At 42.8% G+C, this 23,224-nt stretch overlaps 1 protein-coding gene across 2 annotated transcripts in view; it reads left to right on the plus strand.

The window, feature by feature from the left end:
* Positions 1-23,224, plus strand: part of B3GAT2 (beta-1,3-glucuronyltransferase 2) — a 243,899-nt gene that overhangs the window by 158,639 nt on the left and 62,036 nt on the right. For both annotated transcript variants that reach the window (XM_087856969.1, XM_087856970.1), the window contains exons 5-8: positions 2,508-2,657; positions 4,742-4,832; positions 7,036-7,173; positions 7,493-11,230. In XM_087856969.1, the coding sequence (XP_087713095.1) occupies positions 10,622-11,230 (609 nt within the window). In that variant the 5' untranslated portion in view covers positions 2,508-2,657; positions 4,742-4,832; positions 7,036-7,173; positions 7,493-10,621. The remainder of the gene's footprint in view (positions 1-2,507; positions 2,658-4,741; positions 4,833-7,035; positions 7,174-7,492; positions 11,231-23,224) is intronic.

Genomic DNA, 23,224 nt, shown 5'->3' on the forward strand with positions numbered 1-23,224 from the left:
TGGAACAGCACTGAGGATTGCACATTTGTGGCTAGCATTTTACCAACAGTTACTGGTTCTTGGGGTTGTCTAAGTCTTTCTTTTGGCTGTCTTGGGAGTGACTCTGGGTCTTGGGAGGGCTGCATCTTTTGCAACATCTTTGGGGACACCTTTGAGACCACCATTAATCTATTAAAAGGCCTGGTGATTCTTAAGCCATTAAAAGGCTTACTTCCTGGTTTATATAGTCACATTGAAACAGATATACTTTGGAAGACATGGACTTTTATATTTAAAAGGATTTTTTAGAGATCTCTCATCTTAAACAAATGTCCTCTTGTTACCTATTGAGAAGATCAGATTGAAAGAAAAAAATTAATAAGGCAAAGATGAGAACCAACTCTTACATAAATTGTTAAATTATGTGTTTCTGTGTTTATGCCTAATTCATGGTTTAAATTTAGAATTAAAACTATAGGATCTCTTTTTGCAATTGTCTGTATGTTTATGTCTATATATGTTTTGTACATGTAATACTTTTTTCTACCTCCAGATGAATTTGGCAAAATTAATTGGTAAACAAGCTCTGTGTGATTGGCTTAAGAAAAATAAGCACTATATTAATATAAAAGTAGCACTTAATTTATAAATGAAGTGTTCATAAAGCTCTCAGAAATACAGAAATGAGCCCCAGTGTTTTTCAAGTCCACGTGATCTGGGATAATCTTCAGTAAATAAAAACTAGTTTAAATTTGTTGGCTTAATAAAAATAGGCATGTCTTCTAAGAATTATTAACATTAAATATAGTACAGGCATACAAATTCTTCTACCTGGGCTTACTAGTCAAGTAAGCTTACATTATCTCTCCTAGATGTTTTTAAGATTGTAAATGAATAAATTCAACCTAAGAACAAAACATACAGTAGAAGATAAGTTGCTTAATGTATGTCAAGCATGACAGGAAAAAAAGAGTTGGAGAAAACCATGCGTTTTAACTTTTAGGTTCTTTGCTTCTGTGATTTGTTTTTTAAATATTTGCCTGATTTGTCTACAAGAAAAATAACTTAAGATGATGGATTGCTTTGTTTAATGTCTCATGAAATTTTGATGAGTAATTGAAGCATAACTAAGGTAAATACTTAAGTGAAATGAAAAATAAGTGAATTAAATGGATGTAAGTGGGAGAAAAGTTTATAAATGAACTTTTTCAATAATGATTATGTTTGTTAGATATATCTGCATAAAAATAGTTTCTAAAATCTTCTGGTGTCTTGAAACCTTAAAGTTATACTAAGTTAAGTTAAATGATTGATATTCATTGACTATCTAGATCCTTTCCAAATAAGATAAAATACTAAAACATAATTGCTAAACATAAGTATATTTTTTAAAAGATTTTATTTGTTTATTTGAGAGAGAGAGATATTGAGAGCATGGGGGGGGGGGCAGAATCAGGAGGGACAGAAGGAGAAGCAGGCTTCCCGCTGAGCAGGGAGCTCAATGCAGGGCTTAATCCCAGGACCCTGGTGCCATGACTTGAGCTGAAAGCAGACACTTAACCAACTGAGCCACCCAGGCACCCCAAGTTTATCTATTTTTGACTCCTTAAGTTTTAAAAAGACAAAAGATATTCGCGTCTTCTAATGAACATTTTTTTTTTCTTTGTCACACTGGAAAATAATACTATGAAAAAATAGGTACCTATAAATTGTGAAATTGTATATTCATAAAATTTGCTGGTTTGCCACAGAATGCTAGTATATGACAAACAATCTATATATGTAAATGAAAGTACTAGAAACCTTAAGAGTGAAGAGAGACAATTTTGTATGCAAAGTTTGCAAGGAAAGTGGGATGCATTTTTGATCACAGAAGAAAACAAAATGTATGAAAGACATTTTTTTGTTAAGGGAAAAGGGACTAATTTTGTCCTAAAATGAAATGACTGGTTGTTCAAGAATTGAGAAATGGAAAAAGTAGGACAGAACCTAAATGATTATAGAAAGTTGCAGAAGATTTATGGGGAAAAAAAGTGTATGTTCCAAAGTCAAAGCCGACTAAGATTAAATGGATTTGTTTATAAGGTTTTTAAAATGAGCTTAATAATATACTGATACAAAACCAGTATTTAATTTTCTCTCTCTGTTAAAATGACAAAGTTTCTTAGATTATTGGTCTCCTAATTTAAGAGATTATAGAACGTTTTCCTTTACCTTTTGAGTTATCTGCCTAGGAGAAAGATTGTGTGTTTTATCAAAAGAACTTCCTGTGCGTCATGTTAGCTTTATTAGGTCTTAGATTACTTAAAACAGTCTTCTCAATATTTAAAAAGCTTAAATTGTTTTTTTTTCCCTTAAGTATATTACTTCCTGTATTTGCCTTTAAAATCTTTTATTGTCACTTTGGTTAGGTGGATAACTGGATAGTTTTCATAGTGATCTGTGATCTGCTTAATCAAGTGTTCAAACTTTCTAACATTTTATTTATTTTTTATTTTTTTTTAACATTTTATTTATTTATTTGACAGAGACAGCCAGTGAGAGAGAGAACACAAGCAGGGGGAGTGGGAGAGGAAGAAGCAGGCTCCCAGAGGAGGAGCCTGATGTGCGGCTCGATCCCAGAACGCTGGGATCACGCCCTGAGCCGAAGGCAGATGCTTAACGACTGCGCCACCCAGGTGCCCCAAAACTTTCTAACATTTTAGACAAACTTCCCAAAATCAAATTCTGAATAAAGTAGTTTTGACCTCAAACTAACTTTGGGATTTCCTAAAAGGTCCCTGGAAAATTTCAAAAGATTTGTTCTCTCTCCTTATAAAAGGAGAGATGTGAAACTAATTAGGCTTATTTGATATGTTAAATTACATGGGAAACATAGTCAAATAAAAGTGGTGTTTAACCTTCATTAGGTTGTATTTGTACGAGTATATTCTACTGATATAAGTATTTCAAAGATTGTATAAAATCCATAAAAATGTGTCCATGTCCTTACTATCCATATAGAGTCATAATTCTAATTATTATCTTAAAATGTTAAATGTCACAGAAACAACCAAATTTCTTTGTAAATTACATCAAAATGAACTCTCACCAGATCTTTAACCATAGCTATTTTTGAGTCTTTTGTCATTCAGAGATAGTTATTTTTCACTCTGATGCTTCTCTGAACACTTTTGCAATCAACTGCAATCAAAAGTGCTTCAAAGAGATTTGTGGAAAAGACTTGGACAAATACCCTGGAATACGGGTTCTGGTAACTTTAAAATCAAACCACTAAACTAAATAAGAATTTCTAGAAATCTGGGGCACCTGGCCGGCTCAGTTGGCAGAGCATGCAGCTCTTGATCTTGGGGTCATGAGTTCCAGCCCCATTTTGGGTGTAGAGATTGCTTAAATAAATTTAAAAAAAAAAATTTTTTTTTTAGAAATCTAATGGAGTAACCGATTGAGTCATAGAACTGCTAACCCAAGATCAAGCAGAACAAGAATTAACTACATGGGACTAAATAAACTGATTATATGTTTTTAATTTATTTTTTTGTTAAAACATGAGTTTTTAAAAAAATATTTTGTTTGCCAGATTTAAAATTTTCATTTTCTCTTTTCTCTTAAACTATCTATAACTTGAAGCAGTTTTGTAGATTATACCTTTGTAAACAGAAGTGAAGCATTTATGTTTTCTCTCTACCTGATCCCTTCAGAATTTGGAAATGCTTATTAACTGTTCTTATTTTCATGACAATTTAGTTGTTTGCCTAAGTTCAATAATAATCTGTTCATCCCATAACAGGACATAATTGGAAACATCATAGTATTACTAAGGTTTTGACTGGGATGCCATATTTGAGAATGACATGCATAGAATTCGATATGATCAGACAGAGTTAGGGAACTCAGATTCACTTTATGGAGCCAATGCTTATAAAATCCCTTGAAATCCCAGCTTGATACCATGCTTGCAGAGTTGCCAACCTTACAGGTATATAGAAAGGGCACTTCCTGGCATACTCAGGAAAAATTTAGATTTACTAGGGACCTTCAAAAGAGAGGAATTTACCCAAATCTATAGGTATTGTAGGCAAAGTCTGGTGGCAAGTTCCTGACTTGGCTTATTAATGTCTGTAGGATTTTATTTTATTTTATTTTTAAAGATTTATTTATTCATTTTTGAAAGAGAGAGAAAGAGAAGAGGGGTAGAGGGAGAGAGAGAGAGAGAACCCAAGTAGACTCAGCACTGAGTACAGAGCCCAACGCAGAGCTCTAGCTCACGACCCTAAGATCACAACCTGAGCCAAAACCAAGAGTCAGACGCTTAACCAACTGTGCCACTCAGGTGCCCCAACCTCAGTAGGCTTTTAAACTCAACTAAACTTTTAAAATCTCAATCTGAGATTTTTTTTATTAAGGTTCCAGCAAAGTAGACTTAAAAAGAGCCTATATGATATTTCATTGTTCTTGTTGCACTGATGTAAATAGGCCAAACTTAATGGGAGTAAATTTGTCTTATAAACAAATTAGTCTTCTTCAATTATCTTTAATAAAAATGGGGGTAATCTTAGGCAGGAAATTCTACGTTTCAATATAAACTACAACATACTCTTGGGGGTTGTTGGACGGGGCTGTGTTTGTTGGTTTTAAGTTTTGTTCCTCTTCGTAAACTGGCTCCTGCTGTTTTGTCCCTTTTGTCAATGCTTGTTTCCAGTTTTTCCCCCACCCTCCTGACTTGGCACCACTAAAAACTAAAATTGCCCTTTTTTTGAAGCCTTGCAAGCTGAAGCTGAATGACTTGATACACATTTCAAAGAAATCACCACAACAGATCATGAATGGATAACTTTCAGGCCAGCTGCTACGTAAGTCACTCAGAAAGTTCATCACAATATCTGATGCCACCACCAGGGACATTTAAAGAAACCAAAAATTAAAAAATAAAAAATAAAATAAAATTAATTAATTTATTAATTAATCGGATTGCCACTGCTTGCCTTCACCCCACCATCTAAAGCTGCTTCAAGCCCAACATCTAAAAATCTTGACGTTTGGGCCCTCTGGACTCAAAAACTGAGTTTATAGTTTGTTTTCATCATTAACCTTTGTTTTTCCTCTGTTTCTATAGAAAGGCCCCTCATTAAATACCTGCTGCTCATACTATCTGAGGCCTAATTTAGATGCCCCCCCCCACTTCTACATCCACCATTGACCCCTAAAATAGGACATAACCATTTAACTGAACTGACCTATTTTCAGGGCTCAGAGACTGATTCAATGAGTTATGGAAATCTACCAACTCAGTTCCCGGACTGTGGCATCAGTATTTTCTTGGTAAACAAACTGTAATACATAATCATCTATTTTATGCATTTTAACTTTCTATAATAGAAATTCTGAAATGTGTTAAAGTAGGCTCAGTAATATAAGGAACCCCATGTGTAATCTCTCAGCTTCAATTATCAGCTCATGGCCAATAACCTCTATTTTACGTGTATAAACCGTAGTGTTTAAAGTACTTTAATCTACATTATCTCCTTTGGTTCTCGTAACAACCATGAAAGGTAGGTTGTGTAGTTTTACAGTAAAATTCTATTGCTAACAAATTATCATTTTAATGTAAATGCCAATTTTTAAAATAGCAAGGGAAAAGATATAAAGGGTGCTAGTACGTCTTTATACATATTTTATTGGGTTTTTGTGGACCCTAATTCATTAATAAAGAAAAGGAGGAACACTGGCATGTTTTACCTTCAGCTATTATTCAAACTGAGTAGAATTATTTTTCAGTGAAAATGTTAGGATGAATTGCCAATTTCTACTTTTCTAGAAAACCACTTTTACTGAATAACCTTGATCCCAACCTATCATATAAAAATGGGATTTTACTCAACAAATTACTTCTAACACCACATTTTGTACATAATAGCTGCAAATGTCTAAAATTTTAAGGAACCATTATAATTTAGAACAATTCTAGGCCAAACGTGATATTTGTAGAGGCTCCAGATGCAAGAAAATAAACCAAATGAGCCATTTAATTTGTGGTTTGGATGTCATTTTTCTGACAGTTATCAATGAAACTGTCATGTATCCCTGGAATTTGAGGCTGTTAGAATTATTTATTTTGGATGTCACTCTTTCACATGTCTGATATTTTAACAGAAAGTTATGTTCACATACTTGTGGGTATTGATTATCAATACCTTCACATGACATTATTACTTGCCCGTGAATTCGTTCTGATTCTCTTTACAACCTGATTTGCATACCCATGTCATCATATAGACATTTACAAATACTTAATTGTGTACAGATTTTCTTCTTGATCTCTTTCTTACTTGACTAAGAATATTCAGCATGTCCCCAGATGCTCATTTGAAGGTTGATTTAGTCACACTGGCAGAACCCCAGGCTCAAATGTCAAATGGGATCAGTTCGATACAGTGCACTAATCGGGCTGCAATCTTTTTGCTCCAGAAGTTACAGTTGCATATTACTCATCAAGGCAAAATGGAAATGTTTAGTGATTATACGGTATGTTTTTGTTAACTCCCCAGATGGGATTTTTTTTTTTTTTACCTTTGTTTATCTGAGAACAACAACCGAATGCTGATGAAATGCTGTGGCTGATGCCAGCAATCTAAGGCTTCATTAGTACAGATGAAGCAATGCTCACTTTGTTACACAAATAATTAGAGAGATTAAATGAAAATAAACACTGAGAGGATGTACAGAAGCTCTGAAGTTAGGTAATTATTTTAATTACTCTAGTGACTTCCACCAACCTTCATTATCAGCCACAGATCAAGTTTAAATTGTTTTATGTAAAAATATCATAGACTATATGGAAAAGTACTACAGCTACTCAGTGACTATGCTTCATAAAAATGAAGAAAAAAATTTTCTTCAAGCTTCCACTAAAAGGAGTCGTTTCCATTCTGGTGCCTGATAAACTCTCTAAATATTTTAAAAGCATGATACATTTTTGCACTTAAAAGTGTTTTACCCTGGTTTTATGCTTCAAATGGACATTCTTAATAATTTTGTATCTTTTTCTTGACTCAGATTTGATCATGAAAGATGTGGGTTCACATTTTTGAGTCACTGAATGTAAAACAATATGGCATATTCAGTCATTTGAAAGAAATGTCACTTGGAATCATGTCATCCTTATTGCATGACAAGCTGCACCTTGTATTTGGGGTAAATATTTCTTTATTCCCCTCCCTACCTCAAATGGGGGAAGACTACCACACACACTGACACCTTCCTGACAGGCGGGGGCCCTATTTAGAGGCATTGTCAGTCCTGTTTCAAATGGATCTCATTTTTATTCCTGTGTGATGATGATTCTGCAAGATCTCCTGGGTTAAGATCTTCTTTTGAACAAATGTTACCTGCATTTAAATACCATTCATTGCCTGCCTAATGCCCGCTCCTCTGCAAACTACTTTACCTAATTTATACTATTTAATCCTTACAAGATTTCCACGGAGTATGTATTATTAACTCCATTTTTCAGGTGAGGAAACTGAGAGGCTCGCCGACTTTCTAAAGTTGCTCAAGTGGCCCAGCTGGGAATCAAACCAAGGTCGGCCTGACGTTAAGAACCATGATGCCCCTAACAGATGTTTGAATGAGGTAAACCTGGATGCAAATACTGACGAAAGATAATAGAAACGATGAAGTGACCTCCTTAATGTGAATGTGCTAGTTAAGTGTTGTGTTGTATGACACCTGTGAATTCTGAGCACCAGTTAAAATCTCCAGTTCGAAACTTTGATTGTATTTTATTTTTTAAAGATTTTATTTATTTGACAGAGAGACAGCCAGCGAGAGAGGGAACACAAGCAGGGGGAGTGGGAGAGGAAGAAGCAGGCTCATAGAGGAGGAGCCTGATGTGGGGCTCGATCCCATAACGCCGGGATCATGCCCTGAGCTGAAGGCAGACTCTTAACCGCTGTGCGGCCCAGACACCCCTAACTTTGATTGATTTTAAAGTGTCTCATCTGTGAATAGCCCTCGTTGCTGCAGAAGAAGCAATTAGGAATGGGTTTTTAGGAATCGTAAGAATAACCAAGAATTCCTGACTAACAAAGATTAGTGAAGTTTCTTAATACAATTCAGTAACCACTTGAGCTTCACTCCCGCTAACACACAAGGCATTTCTCTTCAACTACATTAAAAATTCCAGTAGGATGAACGAGACTCCAGTAATCTTTGCAAGGGTCCTCAGGTGTGTGCTGTTTTCTAGTGTTTAAGAAAAGGCTTTACTGGGTTCCCTTCACCACCTAACTGCCCCAAGATACTGACATTGGTTTCAGGCAGGGCACCCCCAAGCTTGGTCAGGACACATTTTCAGGAAGCTGTGCTATATTCAGGGGACCATTAGGGTAGCCGAGAATCAGCAAAAGGGTCCATTGGATTCATGATTTCCTATGTTAGGATGCACTAATCTGCTGAGTTTATACTAGGAGTTGTGGCTGATACAGGGAGGTCGGGACAGAAGGCTAGCCCTTGCGGTGGAAGGGTGGGGAGGGAGTGCATGTTAACACTATAAATTTCACCCTCAGGTTTCAGACTCTAGCAGGAAGTTAGGGAAATTCACAGACGCTCCAACACCCGGTGATAGCAGCAATAGTAGGGCTAAGAAATTGAGGATTCTTAAAAAGGCTGGGGGTGGGGTGGGCTATCAGCTCCAGAGCTCTCCAGCAAGCCCTCACACGGAATGCGCAATCGGAAGGATTTATTAGTGAATGAGACTGAGGAAGACAAACAACCTAGAGAAGATGGGCTCAGAAATTATTTATCATGGGCTGGCGGGAGAAAGGCTTTCCTGCTGCTTTTGCAAGCCCCTCTCTGGGAGGTGACTATGAAGCCTGGCCCCTCTTCTGCCCGGTACCTTATAGACAGCCAGGGACTCAGCTAGTAGGTCCCTTAGATAGAAAAAGTCCTAACTAAGCACCAGCTGTTTACTCGTCTTCCAGGCACTGTCATGGTTCTGTATGTCTTCGTACTCTGTTTGATTTTGATTGCACCATGTTTATACATCTAGGAGGGCCAACCCCTCCCCGGTCGGGCTGTGCGTAAAGTGATTTCTTCGGGCCGAGCAGCGAGGAAGCCACGGGCTAGACTCCGGGGACCCACGTTTCTATTTCCACTTGGCCACTTGCTACTGACCTCGGAGAAATCCCTTTAAACTCTGAGCCTCAGCTTCCTCATCCATAAAATGAAGGTGATCCTACTTTCCAGGCCTCTTTAAAAGGATCGTCGGGAGGGTCAAACGGAATAATTCTGATGGTAGCGAACTGTGAGGAAATGTGACTCCAAATTACTGAAGGAAAAACAAGTTAAACATACTCAGCTGGAGTTTTAGGAATCCTCCCCGCCCGCCCCCCCCCCCGCCCCCCATGATCTCACTGCAGGCAGGCAGCAACGATTTGGATGGATTCTTTCTTATGGACCATCTCACATGCCAAACACCTATGCGTGGCACCCCTCCATCTCCCAGGGCTTCTCTTTATTTCTGCCTTTCAGTGAAAGCGCTTTTTGCTGCCGCTGTTGGGTACACACGCCAGCACACTAACCCCGCAGCTGGCGGGGGATCTTTTACCCTCTCCGCCTTTCCCCCTCAGCCCCCCCCCAGGTCTCCCGAGTTTTCCGCACGTGAATGGGGTTTCCTGGCTGATCTCTAAAGACCTTGCAGTATTTCAGAAAGCTAAGAGCACGCGGAGATGAGCGAACGAGCCTCCAGCCCTTCCCGCAGGTCGTGCAGCCCCGCGGGGACCCTCCTCCGACTCCTCCGGCGGTGCAGCAGCCGCCTCCCGAGCCGGCTCTCGGGGCCGTCAGCGGCAGACCCCGCGGAGAGCCGGGGCCCCCCTCGCAACCTCCCCCTCGCAGCCCCTCTCCGCCAGTAGCAGCGCTGCTGTCTTCCCACAGGAGGACTGGGAGGACGCTGGAGTCTGCAGCGCCCCCGCCCCCTCGCTTTTTCTTTCTTTCCTTGCTTTGGGATCTTGCTGCCGGAGCCGGGAGAGGTTCTGAGAAGAGAAGAGAGAAGGACGGGAGTGCAGGCTTCCGCTGCGGCGAGCCAACAGAGCTGGGGGCACAAGATCTCCGGCGTCCCCTCCCGGTCCTCGCCAACCCGGCTGGGATGTGACGAAGGAAAGCCCTCAGCGCCTGCCTCCCGCCCTCGAAGGTGCCCCCAGAGAGCGCACTGGGAGCACACCGCTGGAGTCCCTTTGCCCGCAGCGCCGCGGGACGGGAGTGGCTAGGAGCCCTGGGGCCGGTTCCCAGCTCCCACTCTTCAGAAAGAGCGGCTGGGGATCACCGCTTTCCTGGCGCTCGGCACAACTCCGGGGCCAGCAGCGCGCGGTTGGACAGAGTCCCGCTTCCCGCCGACTCACCGGGACCGGGGGACAGCGCCAGCCCGCCTGCACTCCCTGTAGCCCTAGCCTCTCGGCACCTGCGCGGATCTCCCACGCCAGGGGGCTGAGTCCCGCGGCTCCCGGCCCCCGCAGCGTCCTCAGACCCCATGGAGAACGCACCCGCCCCGGCTTCCTGAGTGCGGGCGCTGCCGCCGTCCAAACTGCGCCCTGGGGTCCTCCATCTCTCCCCTCTTAGGGGCGTCCGAGAGGCCGGGGAAGAGCGCACCATGAAGTCCGTGCTGTTCAGCCGCTTCTTCATCCTTCTGCCCTGGATCCTAATCGTCATCATCATGCTCGACGTGGACACGCGCAGACCCGCGCCCCCGCTCACCCCGCGCCCCTACTTTTCTCCCTACGCGGTGGGCCGCGGGGGCGCCCGACACCCGTTCCGCAGGGGCGGCCCAGACGTTGGCCCCGGGCGCGGCTGGGAGAAGCGCAACGAGTCGCGGCCACAGCCACGGCCGCGGCCCGAGCCGCCTCTGCCCACCATCTATGCCATCACGCCCACCTACAGCCGCCCGGTGCAGAAAGCCGAGCTGACCCGCCTGGCCAACACTTTCCGCCAGGTGGCGCAGCTGCACTGGATCCTGGTGGAGGACGCGGCGGCGCGCAGCGAGCTGGTGAGCCGCTTCCTGGCGCGGGCCGGGCTGCCCAGCACGCACCTGCACGTGCCCACACCGCGGCGCTACAAGAGGCCGGGACTGCCGCGCGCCACGGAGCAGCGTAACGCCGGTCTCGCCTGGTTGCGCCAGAGGCACCAGCACCAGCGCGCGCAGTCCGGAGTGCTCTTCTTCGCCGACGACGACAACACCTACAGCCTGGAGCTGTTTCAGGAGGTAGCTGCCGGCCCGCCCCAGCTTGGGGGGTGGGGTGGGGGACGCGCAGGAGGGGCCTCGGGGCCGGCCCGGCTGCGGCTGCACTTGGGAGTTCTCAGTTTTCCGTACTCCCATTCGCGACTACAGGTGGAGCGCTTCTCGCGGGCAGCCTGTAGCTTCCGCTGGTCCTGGCGTGTTTACGCGGGCCTTGAGGGTGGAGAGTGGACCAAAGGACTGTTGTGGCTCAAGGGAGGGCGTGTGGCCAGGGGCTTCACAGTCCACCTGGTCCTGAGATTGAGCCGAGGGAGTAGCACAGGTGAGGCGCGAGGATTTCCAGGAACGAGGCTCTGGCTAACTTGAGGATGGAGCCCAGATGGCAGGGAGAGTCGCTGCGGGGGCAGGGGGGAGGCACGCTCTCAGGAACCGGTCGCGGAAGGTCCCAGCTCAGTGGGCAGGTCGGTGTACTCCCGAGTCTAGAACTATATGGGGAGGAAGGTGGAGATGGTGACTAAGAATCACCCCAGAGACAAATTTCTCTTATAGTCCGATGGCACGGAAATGATTATTAGTGAAAACAGTAACTTCTCCGAGGTGTGTATGTGGGTCCAACCTCTGTGTCTTCCTGCACCCCACAAAAGCCCTGCTTCTGAAGATTGCCTCTTTTTCAAGGAAAACTTTTGGTAAATGAGTTGAGACTGTTCTGCCCTGTGGTTATGTCTTTCTGCAGCCCAAATTATCAGGCGGACAGCCCCATTCTTTTTCTCAACTTTCCCTAAAGCCTCTCTTGCACCTGCCCATTGTGTCATGGTGCTCCCTATGAGGCCCTGGGAGCAGCGCGGTCCCCTGCCCCCGAAATGGCTCTTTTCCCTTGGAAGGCCACTCGTGCACAGAGCCAGCAGGGGGTTAAGACAGGTGTTACTTCTTGAGGCTAGTATTTTGCAATTTGTGTGTGCTCTGCGAATGAGTCCAGAGTGCATGGTTTTCACTTTTCTTCCTTACAAAGATACCTGGAAAAAAACAAAAACTTGGACTCTTTGACACTTGGTGGGACTATTGCTTTCCTTACACAAATTCCTTGACCTCCTGCTTTTGAGACTCCATCACACCCCCCCTTCCTGCCAGGTAGACTGGAGAATCTGTGTGTCTAGTAAACACAAACGCCCCACACCTTCATCCTAATAAATGTTTGGCTTTCTTAACCTTGGGAGAGAGTGACTCTGTACCCTTTCAGTTTAATTTTTCTGTCCATGTGGCTTTTAAGGATCCCATTTTTAAAGGGCAGTTGCCACCTTCATTTCTATTCATCCTCTCCTCCATGAATAAAAGGACCAGTAATTGCTTTCCATCCTTCTCCATCTTTTTTGCAATGTAGGGCTTTTTTTCCATGTTCCTCAGAAGAAATAGATAAGCTCGACAGTGCAGGGGGTTGTCTTTATTATAACCAAGATTAGAGATATAATCTGATTTTTTTTAAGTTGGGCTTTAATGTTGATCCTGCTTACATACTCTTTCCCCAAAAGATACAGTGGTTTGTATTCTGAAGCAAAGACCTTTACGTTTCAATACACCATAATTTTAAATTCCGAAGTATTTTTTTTAAGTTGCCTTACCTGTAAAAATGTGTGGTCTTGTATATGTAATGCACATCATTATTAATCAACTTTTTAGGGGGATGTGCTGTGAAGGGGTGTGAGTTTTGGTTTATCTCCGGGTTCTAGCCTATTGGTGTGAGGGTTAGATGAGTAGAAGAGCTGGCATTACAGGCAGTGAAACAATTGAGCACAGTCTTCCTCTGAGGCTTCCCGAACTGAAAGGAAGACTTGTTTGTGGGGGATGTTGAGCAGCAAGAAAAAAATCCCAGTAGACATTTCATTGGTCCATTGGAAAGAGAATATAAAGGAGGAGAGGGTGAGGAGAAGAAAATAGTATTGGCCCAGAGGAAACTAAAAAGGGAAAAACATGCAAAACATACAAGACACTCAAATTTTGTACAGTTGGAAGTAATGGAAAAAATCAAACTTATTTGAAGAGCATGTGCAGCTCTTCTTCATGGAGAGGTTCCAAGTGGTACAAAATATACGACAGAAGGACTGTTTAAAAAAACGTCATACACATGATACGCTTGGAATTGAAATTCTGTAGCTCCGAGAGGCCACTCCCAGACAGTAATTTCAAGGCTAGTCCCTTTCTCCACCCCCTCTCATCCTCCCCCACACACAGTGTTTTTGGACAGAGTGGCATCTGTTCGCCATGCATATATGTTGATACATTTAGTTTTCCTTTTTGCAGTGCGTTCTTTTCCTTGTAAGGCAAGCGATATCGAACTCTCTAAAAAGTCAGGTTAGTGGGATTTATGCATCCTTGGTTTTATGCAGTAATGGGATGGTCTACCTTATACCAGTTCTAAGATAGATGGTTCCATGTGCGTTATAGTCCAGGCATTGGCTCTCTTGGAGAACAGGTAGGACTAGATAAAACATCTAAAAGCTGCAACTCCTTGGGGGAAGGGAAGATGCCCGTCAAGGGTGCTGTAGAGGTGAGGCGGATAGATCTCAGTCCTCCATATTGTGCATACACACAAATTAGTTTTTAAGTCATTCACGGTACTTAAGGAGAGAATGTCCCAAGTCAGGCTTCATCTTTTATTCATAGTGCTTCTAATTTCCATGGTTGATGTTAATGTCGATAAGATAAAAGGAGGAAAATGAACCAGGTACAAATTAGCTCGCTAAGCATTGGCTGCAAATGAAGGAAACTGAAAGATGAAAGGTCTCCAAATTAAATTAAAGGCGCAACAGGCAATCTGTGTTCAATTATTCCTCCCTGGTAACTGGAGAGCTGCTTGCTTCTTCCATACAGCTAACCGATTTTCAGCCTCCCCTCTCAACTGAGCTATGCTGCCAGGAAAGAAATATTTGCATCGAACAACACTGCATTAACAGCCACATCCACTTGCTAATGACGCTTAGCGGGAGTGGTAGCCACAGAAACTGGACTGTGCATTGGAGATGGACAGGGTTTTTCAGGTTTGCAGTATCCCAGCAGCTTCTCCTGCTCTTTCTGTGGCACGGAGGGGGCTTTACCCCACAGATCACAGGTAATCCTGCCTGTCGGAACACCCTATCTGTCTAACCCTCTGGAAAAGCCTATTTGTGAAGAATTTAAGCTACTTTAATACAAGCCACAACTGCAGATAAATGTGACTATCTAGTTACATTTTCAATAACACTATCAATGAGACTTCTGTTCTTTGCTAGAAAACCGTGCGGTGTTTCCTGAGTTTAAAGCTGATGCTTGGTGGGGCGCCTGGGTGGTGCAGTTGTTAAGCGTCTGCCTTCGGCTCAGGGTGTGATCCCAGCGTTCTGGGATCGAGCCCCACATCAGGCTCCTCTGCTAGGAGCCTGCTTCTTCCTCTCCCACTCCCCCTGCTTGTGTTCCCTCTCTCGCTGGCTGTCTCTGTCAAATAAATAAATAAAATCTTAAAAAAAATAAATAAAGCTGATGCTTGGGGTGCCTGGATGGTTCCGTCGTTAAGCATCTGCCTTCTGCTCAGGGCGTGATCCTGGGGTCCTGGGATTGAGCCCCGCATTGCGCTCCCTGCTCCGCTGGGAGCCTGCTTCTTCCTCTCCCACTCCCCCTGCTCATATTCCCTGTCTGTTGGCTGTCTCTCTCTCTCTGTCAAATAAATAATAAAATCTTTAAAAAAAATAAAGCTGATGCTTTTCAGGGGAAGTTGCTTTCACCTTTTGGAAATCAATTGAATCGAAAGGTTAACAAACAGTCCTTTCCCAGCAAGAAGAAAAACTTTAAAAATTTTAACTTTAATGAGCAAAGACTGGAAGACAGGCCAACTGTGAGACATTTAAGGGGGGGCGTGAGAGGACTCAGTTAATGAGAAGGCATCTTGAAGATGCCTTTCTGGCAAGCAGTGAACTAAAGAGGCCCTTTGTTTCGATTTTCTGTTGGGTGCAGTTAAGCTATTTGTGTGCTGGGCAGGTGGAGGAGTTGAGGTTTAATTTTCTGTCTCGTTCCCTTTCTGAAGCATCAGTATGCTCCCCTCTTTATATGCAGCTTATTGGAGCCACAATCGAAAGGATATTCAAATTTACCATGTTTGCCCTTCCCCTCAAGGACTAAGTCCTGCCTGTGTTTCCTGAATGGAGACCAGAGAGCTACCTTTACTTTTACCTTTGACCCAGTTACTTAGTGTAGGGTAATTATCTTGTCAACGTGAAGAAACCTAAAAGAATCTCTTAGGTGTAGCATAAAATGACGATTTTACCTGAAATGTGCCCATTGTGTTTTATTTCTCCCCGTCTACAACCTTATTAATAATCACGTTGTAGGGCTGATACAACGTGAGAATTTTCTAAAACTGTGTGTATAAAACTGCAGCGAATTTTCTTAGTCTGTCAGTGTTAAATCTGAAGATTTTCCGTGTTCTCCCTGGGTGCACGGTACTTGAGTTAGGGCTAATTTTTGAGTTTTCTATGAAGACCAGTTTTCACTTGGATTTTGATATTTTAATGGACCAGAAATAACAATTTGGGTTTAAAAGACATTCTCTCTTCTGCCTCTCCGTGTTGTCTTTTTCCATCATTCTTTGTCCTCCAGCCTACTTTTCCCTGATTATCCTTTCTCATGAATAGACATGAAAACATGCCTGGATTATTGTTTGGTGCAATGAACGTGTGTCTCTTAAACATTTAGACTGTTGTCTCCTGCTTCTTGGAAACTATAGTGGGTGACTCCATTTTCTTCTGTCTACTCCACTTGCCTCTAAATTACAAGCTGGTAAATTTTCTCTTGTGTGAACAGTAATGGAATAGTAATTGCTTTTAAGGCATGCTACAAAAGCAAAATAGAAGAACCAAAGTCAGTGGTCTTATTCATTAACTATTCCAGGTGGTATTCAAGTAGTGCTTTTTTTTTTTCCTGGGTACAGAATTCAATAATGTTCAGATATGTCTATTCAAACGTTTTGAAGTCTGAGGAAATATTTGCTCAGTCCGTATAGTTAACACATTATGTACTTGACTTGCAATGCCGTTGAAGAATGATATTTAGGTTTTCTATGGATCTCAAGTCCTCCCTCCAAAACACAAATAAAATTGCTACACCAGTCTGTAGGTAGGTAAGTAAGTAGGTAGGTTTAGAACAGATTTCCAATTCACAGCAATAAACGAAGATAATCCATTGTTCATGCCTGGTAATTCTTGTGCATAATTTAAAATAAATGTTAAAATACTCTTTACTATGGATACAAACAGAATGTAGTTGACATCAGTTGAGCACTTCACTATGGGCCAGGAACCCCCCTGAGGGTTTTAGGTGTTTTTACTTATTCGTTCCTCACAATAGCCCCTGGAAGGTAGGTACTAGTATATTTCTATTCTTTCATCCTATTGCTGATATTTAGGTCTTTGGTGAGCACAGAGATTTTTAAAAGGGCAGCATGAATCTATTATAGTCATTTACCCTGGTATAATTGGCATCCCAATTTCATAGTTGAGTAGAAATGCCTGGAAGTAACTTGAACAGGTGGTACAGCTGTTCAGACACAGAATTTGGGCCCAAGTCCTCTGGTTCTAGAGTCTGCACTTTTTAATTTTTTTTTAAGATATATTTATTCCGGGGGAGGGGCTGAGAGAGAGCATGGAGTCCAGCATGGGGCTCCATCTCACAACCCTGAGATCACCATCTGAGTCGAAACCAAGAGTTGGATGCTTAACTGACTGGCACCTGGCACTATCCAGGTGCCCCTAAGCCTACATTTTTTACCTTCCTGCGGCTTATCTCATTTAACATGTCCAGTTGGATGGAGATACGTCATTGTGGTACGTAAAGCATTTGATCAACAGGAGTTTTTTTTTTTTTTTAAGAGTTATTTATTTTAGGGGGAGATAGAGAGTGGAGGAAGGGGCAGAGGGAGAGAATCTCAAGCAGACTCCCTGCTGAGCCCAGAGCCCAAGGTGGGGCTTGATCTCATGACCCTGAGATCATGACCTGAGCTGAAATCAAGGGTCAGTTGCTTAACTGACAGAGTCACCCAGGTGCCCCTCAACAGGAGTATTCTAACATTGTTGCTGTCCCCTGCCACACTGAAACTGAGGTCTGTCTTCTTGGACACATCAACTTCTAATTTTCCTTTTTGATCTTTTTTTCCCTAATATTATTTGATCTTATGAACATTTTATTTCATCTTATACAATCTCATTTATAGCCCATTGGATTTCAGATTGCTCTTTTTTCAAGTCAGGTGAAAACGGCTAAGTTAGTATATAGACTGTAGTCTTTTATATATGTATTATAATATGTGTGCTTTTAAACAAGATTTCTTGTGAAAAAGGATCATTTCTGCAAGAAGATAAAATATTAAAATGTTTTCCCTCCCTTGATATATATACATCAGCCACTATAGCTACTGAGCATATATCTTTTCAGGACAGGTGGAGTTGAATGGAAGAAAAATTGTTGAGGGTAGCATGGAGGTCAGGGACAGTCCAGAATTGTTTCACGTGGGAGGAGCCGAAGCCCAGGTAGGCTGCGGACACCTGCTGGTTGCTCTCTCGCACTGGCAGCTCCTCCCTGCAGCACGAAGATGTAGGAACCTTCATCTGGTGTGCTGGTTACGCCAGCCATCAATGGCCCACGCTGTCGGGGTCACCAGACTGGTCACTTGTTGATAGAAGGCTTAATTTTCTTGTCTGTGATTTATTTTAGGACTAGGAATATTCCCTGGGTTCAAACCAAAATGAATAAATCATTGGTTGGGTCTTTTTGCGTGTTGGGAAAACCCTGGAGTGGTCTGTGCTGAGGAGGGTGGTTAGGTTGTCTACCACGAGTCTGATTATTTGGTCTTTCCTTCAAAATAACTGAAAACTTAAAAGAGGGGCTCCCCCCCCCAATCAATCTCCAGCAATGGAAAGAGAACTTGAAATAGTAATGTATGTTACATGCAGAAACTAAGACCCTCGTCCTTCAGTCTGAAACGCAGGTATTTATAAATTGTATCTTCCTCTCTCCCTTGAAGGCTGAGTGTGCTGAATGCTGAACGTTCTCCATTAACTGAGAAACAGTTATCTAAGACGATTGTATGTTAGCAGTGAGAGTGTATGGCCCTGCAAGATTCCTTCCACCTGCTTGAGCTTACCCATGGCCACACTGAGGAGATATTTGAATATAATTAGTATGCCTTCTCCATTTAACAAATGTCAATTGAGCATCTGCTGTGTGCAAGGCACTATGTTTTGTCCAGGCAGGGAGTACTGCCCCTGCGAACAGAGAGGGTGCCTCCCAGTCCTCACAGGTCAGGTGTCAGGACTGCATATGCACGCTGGGATCCGTGCCTGTGGGAGAAATGCAGAGGCCTGGGAGCACAGAGCGGAGGCCGCTAATGGGCTTGTAGGTTGTCACGTGGAGTGACTGTAGAAGTGACATGTGAGCTGAGACCTAAAGGATGATGGGGCCGCGTGGGTGACAGGGCAGGGGGGAAGAGCGCTCCGAGTGGAGGGAGCCACGGTAAAGAACCTGAGCAAAGAGGGTGTGTGACTGTCCAGAGAGCAGGGCATGGGATGGAGGGGTGGGCAGCTGCGTGCCCATCTCCTGCGGCCCAAGTGAGACACTTAGTTCTGGGAGAAGACTTAGCCTCTCTCCCCAAGCCTGTCCTATAAAGAGAAGTCTTCATTTTTTGTGTGAATCTGTGGCTTTGAAAAGTGTGTATATAGCAGTGTAAGGAACATGCTTTCATTTTTTCCTATCTAGTTTTCAGATCACCCATCAGGCAAATCTTTGACCTTTAACTTTTTTTTTTTTTTTAAAGATTTTATTTATTTGACCGAGAGAGACAGCGAGAGAGGGAATACAAGCTAGGGGAGTGGGAGAGGGAGAAGCAGGCTTCCGGCCGAGCAGGAAGCCCGATGCGGGGCTCAATCCCAGGACCCTGGGATCATGACCTGAGCCGAAGGCAGACGCTTAACAGCTGAGCCACCCAGGCGCCCCTTGACCTATAACTCTTTAAACAGAACTTGGATAATGGTGGAGGAGTAAATTAGTAGAAAAACTACATATAAATATTTGTACATCTAGTTGTATCAAGGAAAAGGTACACTGTTGTGGATTCTTTATATACTGCTTAAGATCACATTATATAATGTGGTTTTTGTATTTCAGTTGGCCATTTCTCCCACTACAATCTAAACCCCATAAGGGTAGGGATTTTTTTTTGCACATTGTTGTATCTTCAGCGTTCAGAGCAGAGCCTCCCATGTCGCATGTAGTAAATGCTTATTAAATATTTGTTGAATAAGTGAATGAATTATCGGGAGCTTAGAAGTTGAGGGGCTCTCTTACAGAAGGAATCTCTTCCCAGAAAGGAGCCCTGAACAGAGACTGTTGGTCAAATAACAGTTTTGAAGTCTGTGTTGTGTGTCTAGGATTATATTGAGCCTTTTAAATAGTAACTTTAAAAAAACATAAATTTGCTTGTTTCTTTGTCTGAAAACATCTTTATTTCACCTTCATTCTTTTTTTTCTTTTTTTAAAATTTTATTATTTGAGAGTGAGAGTGCTTGAGAGAGCACAAGCAGTGGGAGGAGGGAGGGAGAGGGAGAAGCAGGCTCCCCCCCTGAGCAGGGAGCCCAACACGGGGCTCATCCCAGGACCCCAGGATCATGACCTGAGCTGAAGGCAGATGCTTAACCCACGGAGCCACCCAGGCACCCCTTAAATAGTAACTTAAGATAAATGTGGCCCCTATGCTGACTCTAAGAGCTTTCATGCTAAAAAGGAGAGCGAGAGAAGGCCCATGAATATTTGCCTGTGTAGCAAAGCATTCCTGGCAGTGCCCATTTAAAGGGCAGGATGTATGTGAAGGTGCTTATGAAGTAGTTGAGTGTTAGGCCTTTTCACCCTGGAGGCCGGTGGGGAGCTCAGGTAAGAACTTAGGAGTCAAGCAATGCTGTGTTCAAATCTAGCTTTCCCGCTCAGTGGTTGCAGGATTTTGGCAAGAGCTGCCTGCTTCATAGGACTGCTGTTTAAGTACTGACCTATTGGCAAGTTATAAATATGAGTTCTTCTTCCCTCGTTCTCCTCTGTGGGTGACTGTCCCTGTGGAGAGGTCTATCAAATAGCCGCTGCCCTGTTTCGGGGGTTAGATGTCTCTACTCTGTTTCTGAGATCTGGACTGTGTTTCTGGGGGCGAGGAGGAGGGGCAAGTACCTGACTTTCCCAAATTAGTCTGTACCCAAGTGGAACTACCTAAATTGGGTGTCTTAATTACACCCCTGGCTGTTACCACAGTGCTTAGAGGAACAAGCATTAAACGGGGCTTGTCTACAAAAAGTCCTGGGAGGATGCAAGAGAGTAAAAAGCATCTTAAAGAACATTTTAGGTTGAGAGGAGGTGGAAGGCTGACGCTCCTGTGGGTTAGGAGGTCTAAGCTGATTAATGTGTGTGTGAAAGCCAGCAAGTTGGCCTGCACGTAGCTCAGAGCAGGTCCAAGGAGTGATTTTTAGCTACTTGGCCATCCTGGGACCTAGCTTGGACCCAGAGCATGTTACAGGATGGATGATTTCTGGCGTGGATGAATGAATCAGAGAGAGTATGCGACAAAGGAGAGCGTAAATTAAAGGGAAGAATGCAATGAATCTATTTTTAAAGCACATGATTACAAGCAATAGCTTGATTTTTAAGGTCATTTGCTAGGGGTGGGAAGGTCAGAATTCGTCTTTCCAGCGCCGATTGCAGAAGGCAGAGAGGATCCCTTATGATGGCCTCCCCTTGTGCCTGGCCCCCTCCAGCCTTAACTGGGATACTGAGCTGGCCTTCAGCTGACTGGCAATTATTAGGAAGTCTACCCCGAACTTGTTTCTTTTTTCAAACATTGCTTACATTTTCATAAGCTTCAGAAGTTCTGTAAGCTTTTTGCTTATTTCCTGCCAGAATGGGGAATGTAGCAGTTGGAGTGTGGGGAGTGTGTGTGTGTTTACCCACAGGGTCCCCTGATTGCCTCCTTGCCTGCAAATGCTGTCAGTACTGCCCCTGTTCTTTCTTCATAGACCCTGCACCCTCCTGGTCCGTCTCTCACAAGAGTTGTGGTCACACCCAGGAGCCTGGTGCAATGATCATCACCGTTTTCTGTTCATATGACTCCTAAAAAAATTTAGTAAAATTATGCACTCTCTAGGATGTTTTCAAATTGACGTCTAACTTTTTTTTTTTTTAAAGATTTTATTTATTTATTTGACAGAGAGACAGCCAGCGAGAGAGGGAACACAAGCAGGGGGAGTGGGAGAGGAAGAAGCAGGCTCACAGCAGAGGAGCCTGATGTGGGGCTCGATCCCATAACACCGGGATTACGCCCTGAGCGTGAAGGCAGACGCTTAACCACTGTGCCACCCAGGCACCCCTAAATTTTTTAAATCCCTTAAAATGGTTGCAAAGCATTTAAGTTTTAGTGAATTATAAATACTGACATTTACTAATGAAAACTACATACAGTGGATATTATAAAAACTAGAACAGTTTTTATATCAACATCGTTTGATAAATATACTTCTCAGTAACATCCAGAAATTTTATATTGTTCCTTTTTCTATTTTTGTTCTCCCTCAGAATTTTATCTTAGCATAATATTTTGAGGTTCAAGGTCCTTTATTGATCCTCTAGTCACACATATCTGCGGTAACAAAAATGATTATAGAGTTTAAATTTTTAAAAAATTCCTATGGCTATAAACTAAGGTCTTAAAAACTCGTTAAGATTGAGTTAACACTACAATTGGTAGCAGTAAACAAGTAATCAAACATAAATGTCATGCATATGAGTACATATCATTTTTGTAAAATTGTTACTCACTTGTAATAAAAAACCCATAAATGTTGCCAACTTGGATAATTAACTCTTAAGCATAAAAGCTACGTTTATTGGAAATTGGATTCTTAATGATATGGATGGAGCATTTTATTATTGGTATCTATTCACTGATGAATATTACTGATTGCTGGAATGAGATGGGGTTTAGCATAATTCTGTTCTCATGAGGTCAACCTTGTCTACATAAAGAAGTAAATAAGATGGAAAGCATTTTTGTAGTGGTTTTGTCTTCAGTTTTTTGAACTCTCAAGCTCGAAGCCAAAAACCATATGGTGATCTCTCAGCAAAAAATATTTAATGATCTATTGATGACATTAGGTCTCCTTCAATTTTGTTGAAAGCAAATAATTGGAAACCTCTTGCCTTCCAAAGGGATTTATTACCCATTCATTAAAGACATTATCTTTCTCATAAAGACAACAATAGTTCTAATTACCTTTGGTTGGTGCCCTAGAGATTTGAGCATGGTGGGACAGTATATTTAATATGATTCAGGATGGATGAGAAGTTGGCCCTTTTTTGTGAAGTGAGAGAGGAGCAGAGGGAAGAAGAACCAGCCCCTCTACCCGAGAATTCAGTTTTAGGAAAGCAAGTAAGAATGCCGAGGGTCTGGGAATTTATTCCCTTAGAGCTGTGTGCTCAAATATTCCAACGAGAGTCTTTATTCAGGGACCATGCACCCCAAGTCTGAAAACTGCAGTTTTGGTAGAAAGAGCACTAAGTTAGGAGCTGGAGAACGTGTGCGTGACCTCAGGGAAACTTGGCTCCTGTTTTCCGATGGCTTGCTCTGTGCTAGGCCCTGCCCGAGTATTTGGGTGTGTACGCTGCTATTTAATTTTCATGGGATCTCTGAGGCTGCCTATCTTACACCTGAGGAAAAGCCCTAATAGCCGCCTTACAGGGCCCGATACAAATGTGGGTAGTAGTCGTGACATTTAAGTGAGCTGATACACCTGGAAAGTGGGCAAATAGGGCAACTTCCCTATCGATTTGGACATATGCTCTATCAGAATTTGGTGGCCACAGGAGCGGTGGAAAGGGCCCGGAAGGCAGAATGTCAGAAAGCCCTGAGCCATCATAACGGCACCAACCCCTACAGTCTCTGTGGCCTCAAGATGCTGCTGTCAGCCGACGGGAATG

This window comes from Ursus americanus, chromosome 29 (genome assembly GCF_024610735.1).
Source record: "Ursus americanus isolate L20-20 chromosome 29, mUrsAme1.1.p, whole genome shotgun sequence".
NCBI lineage: Eukaryota > Metazoa > Chordata > Mammalia > Carnivora > Ursidae > Ursus > Ursus americanus.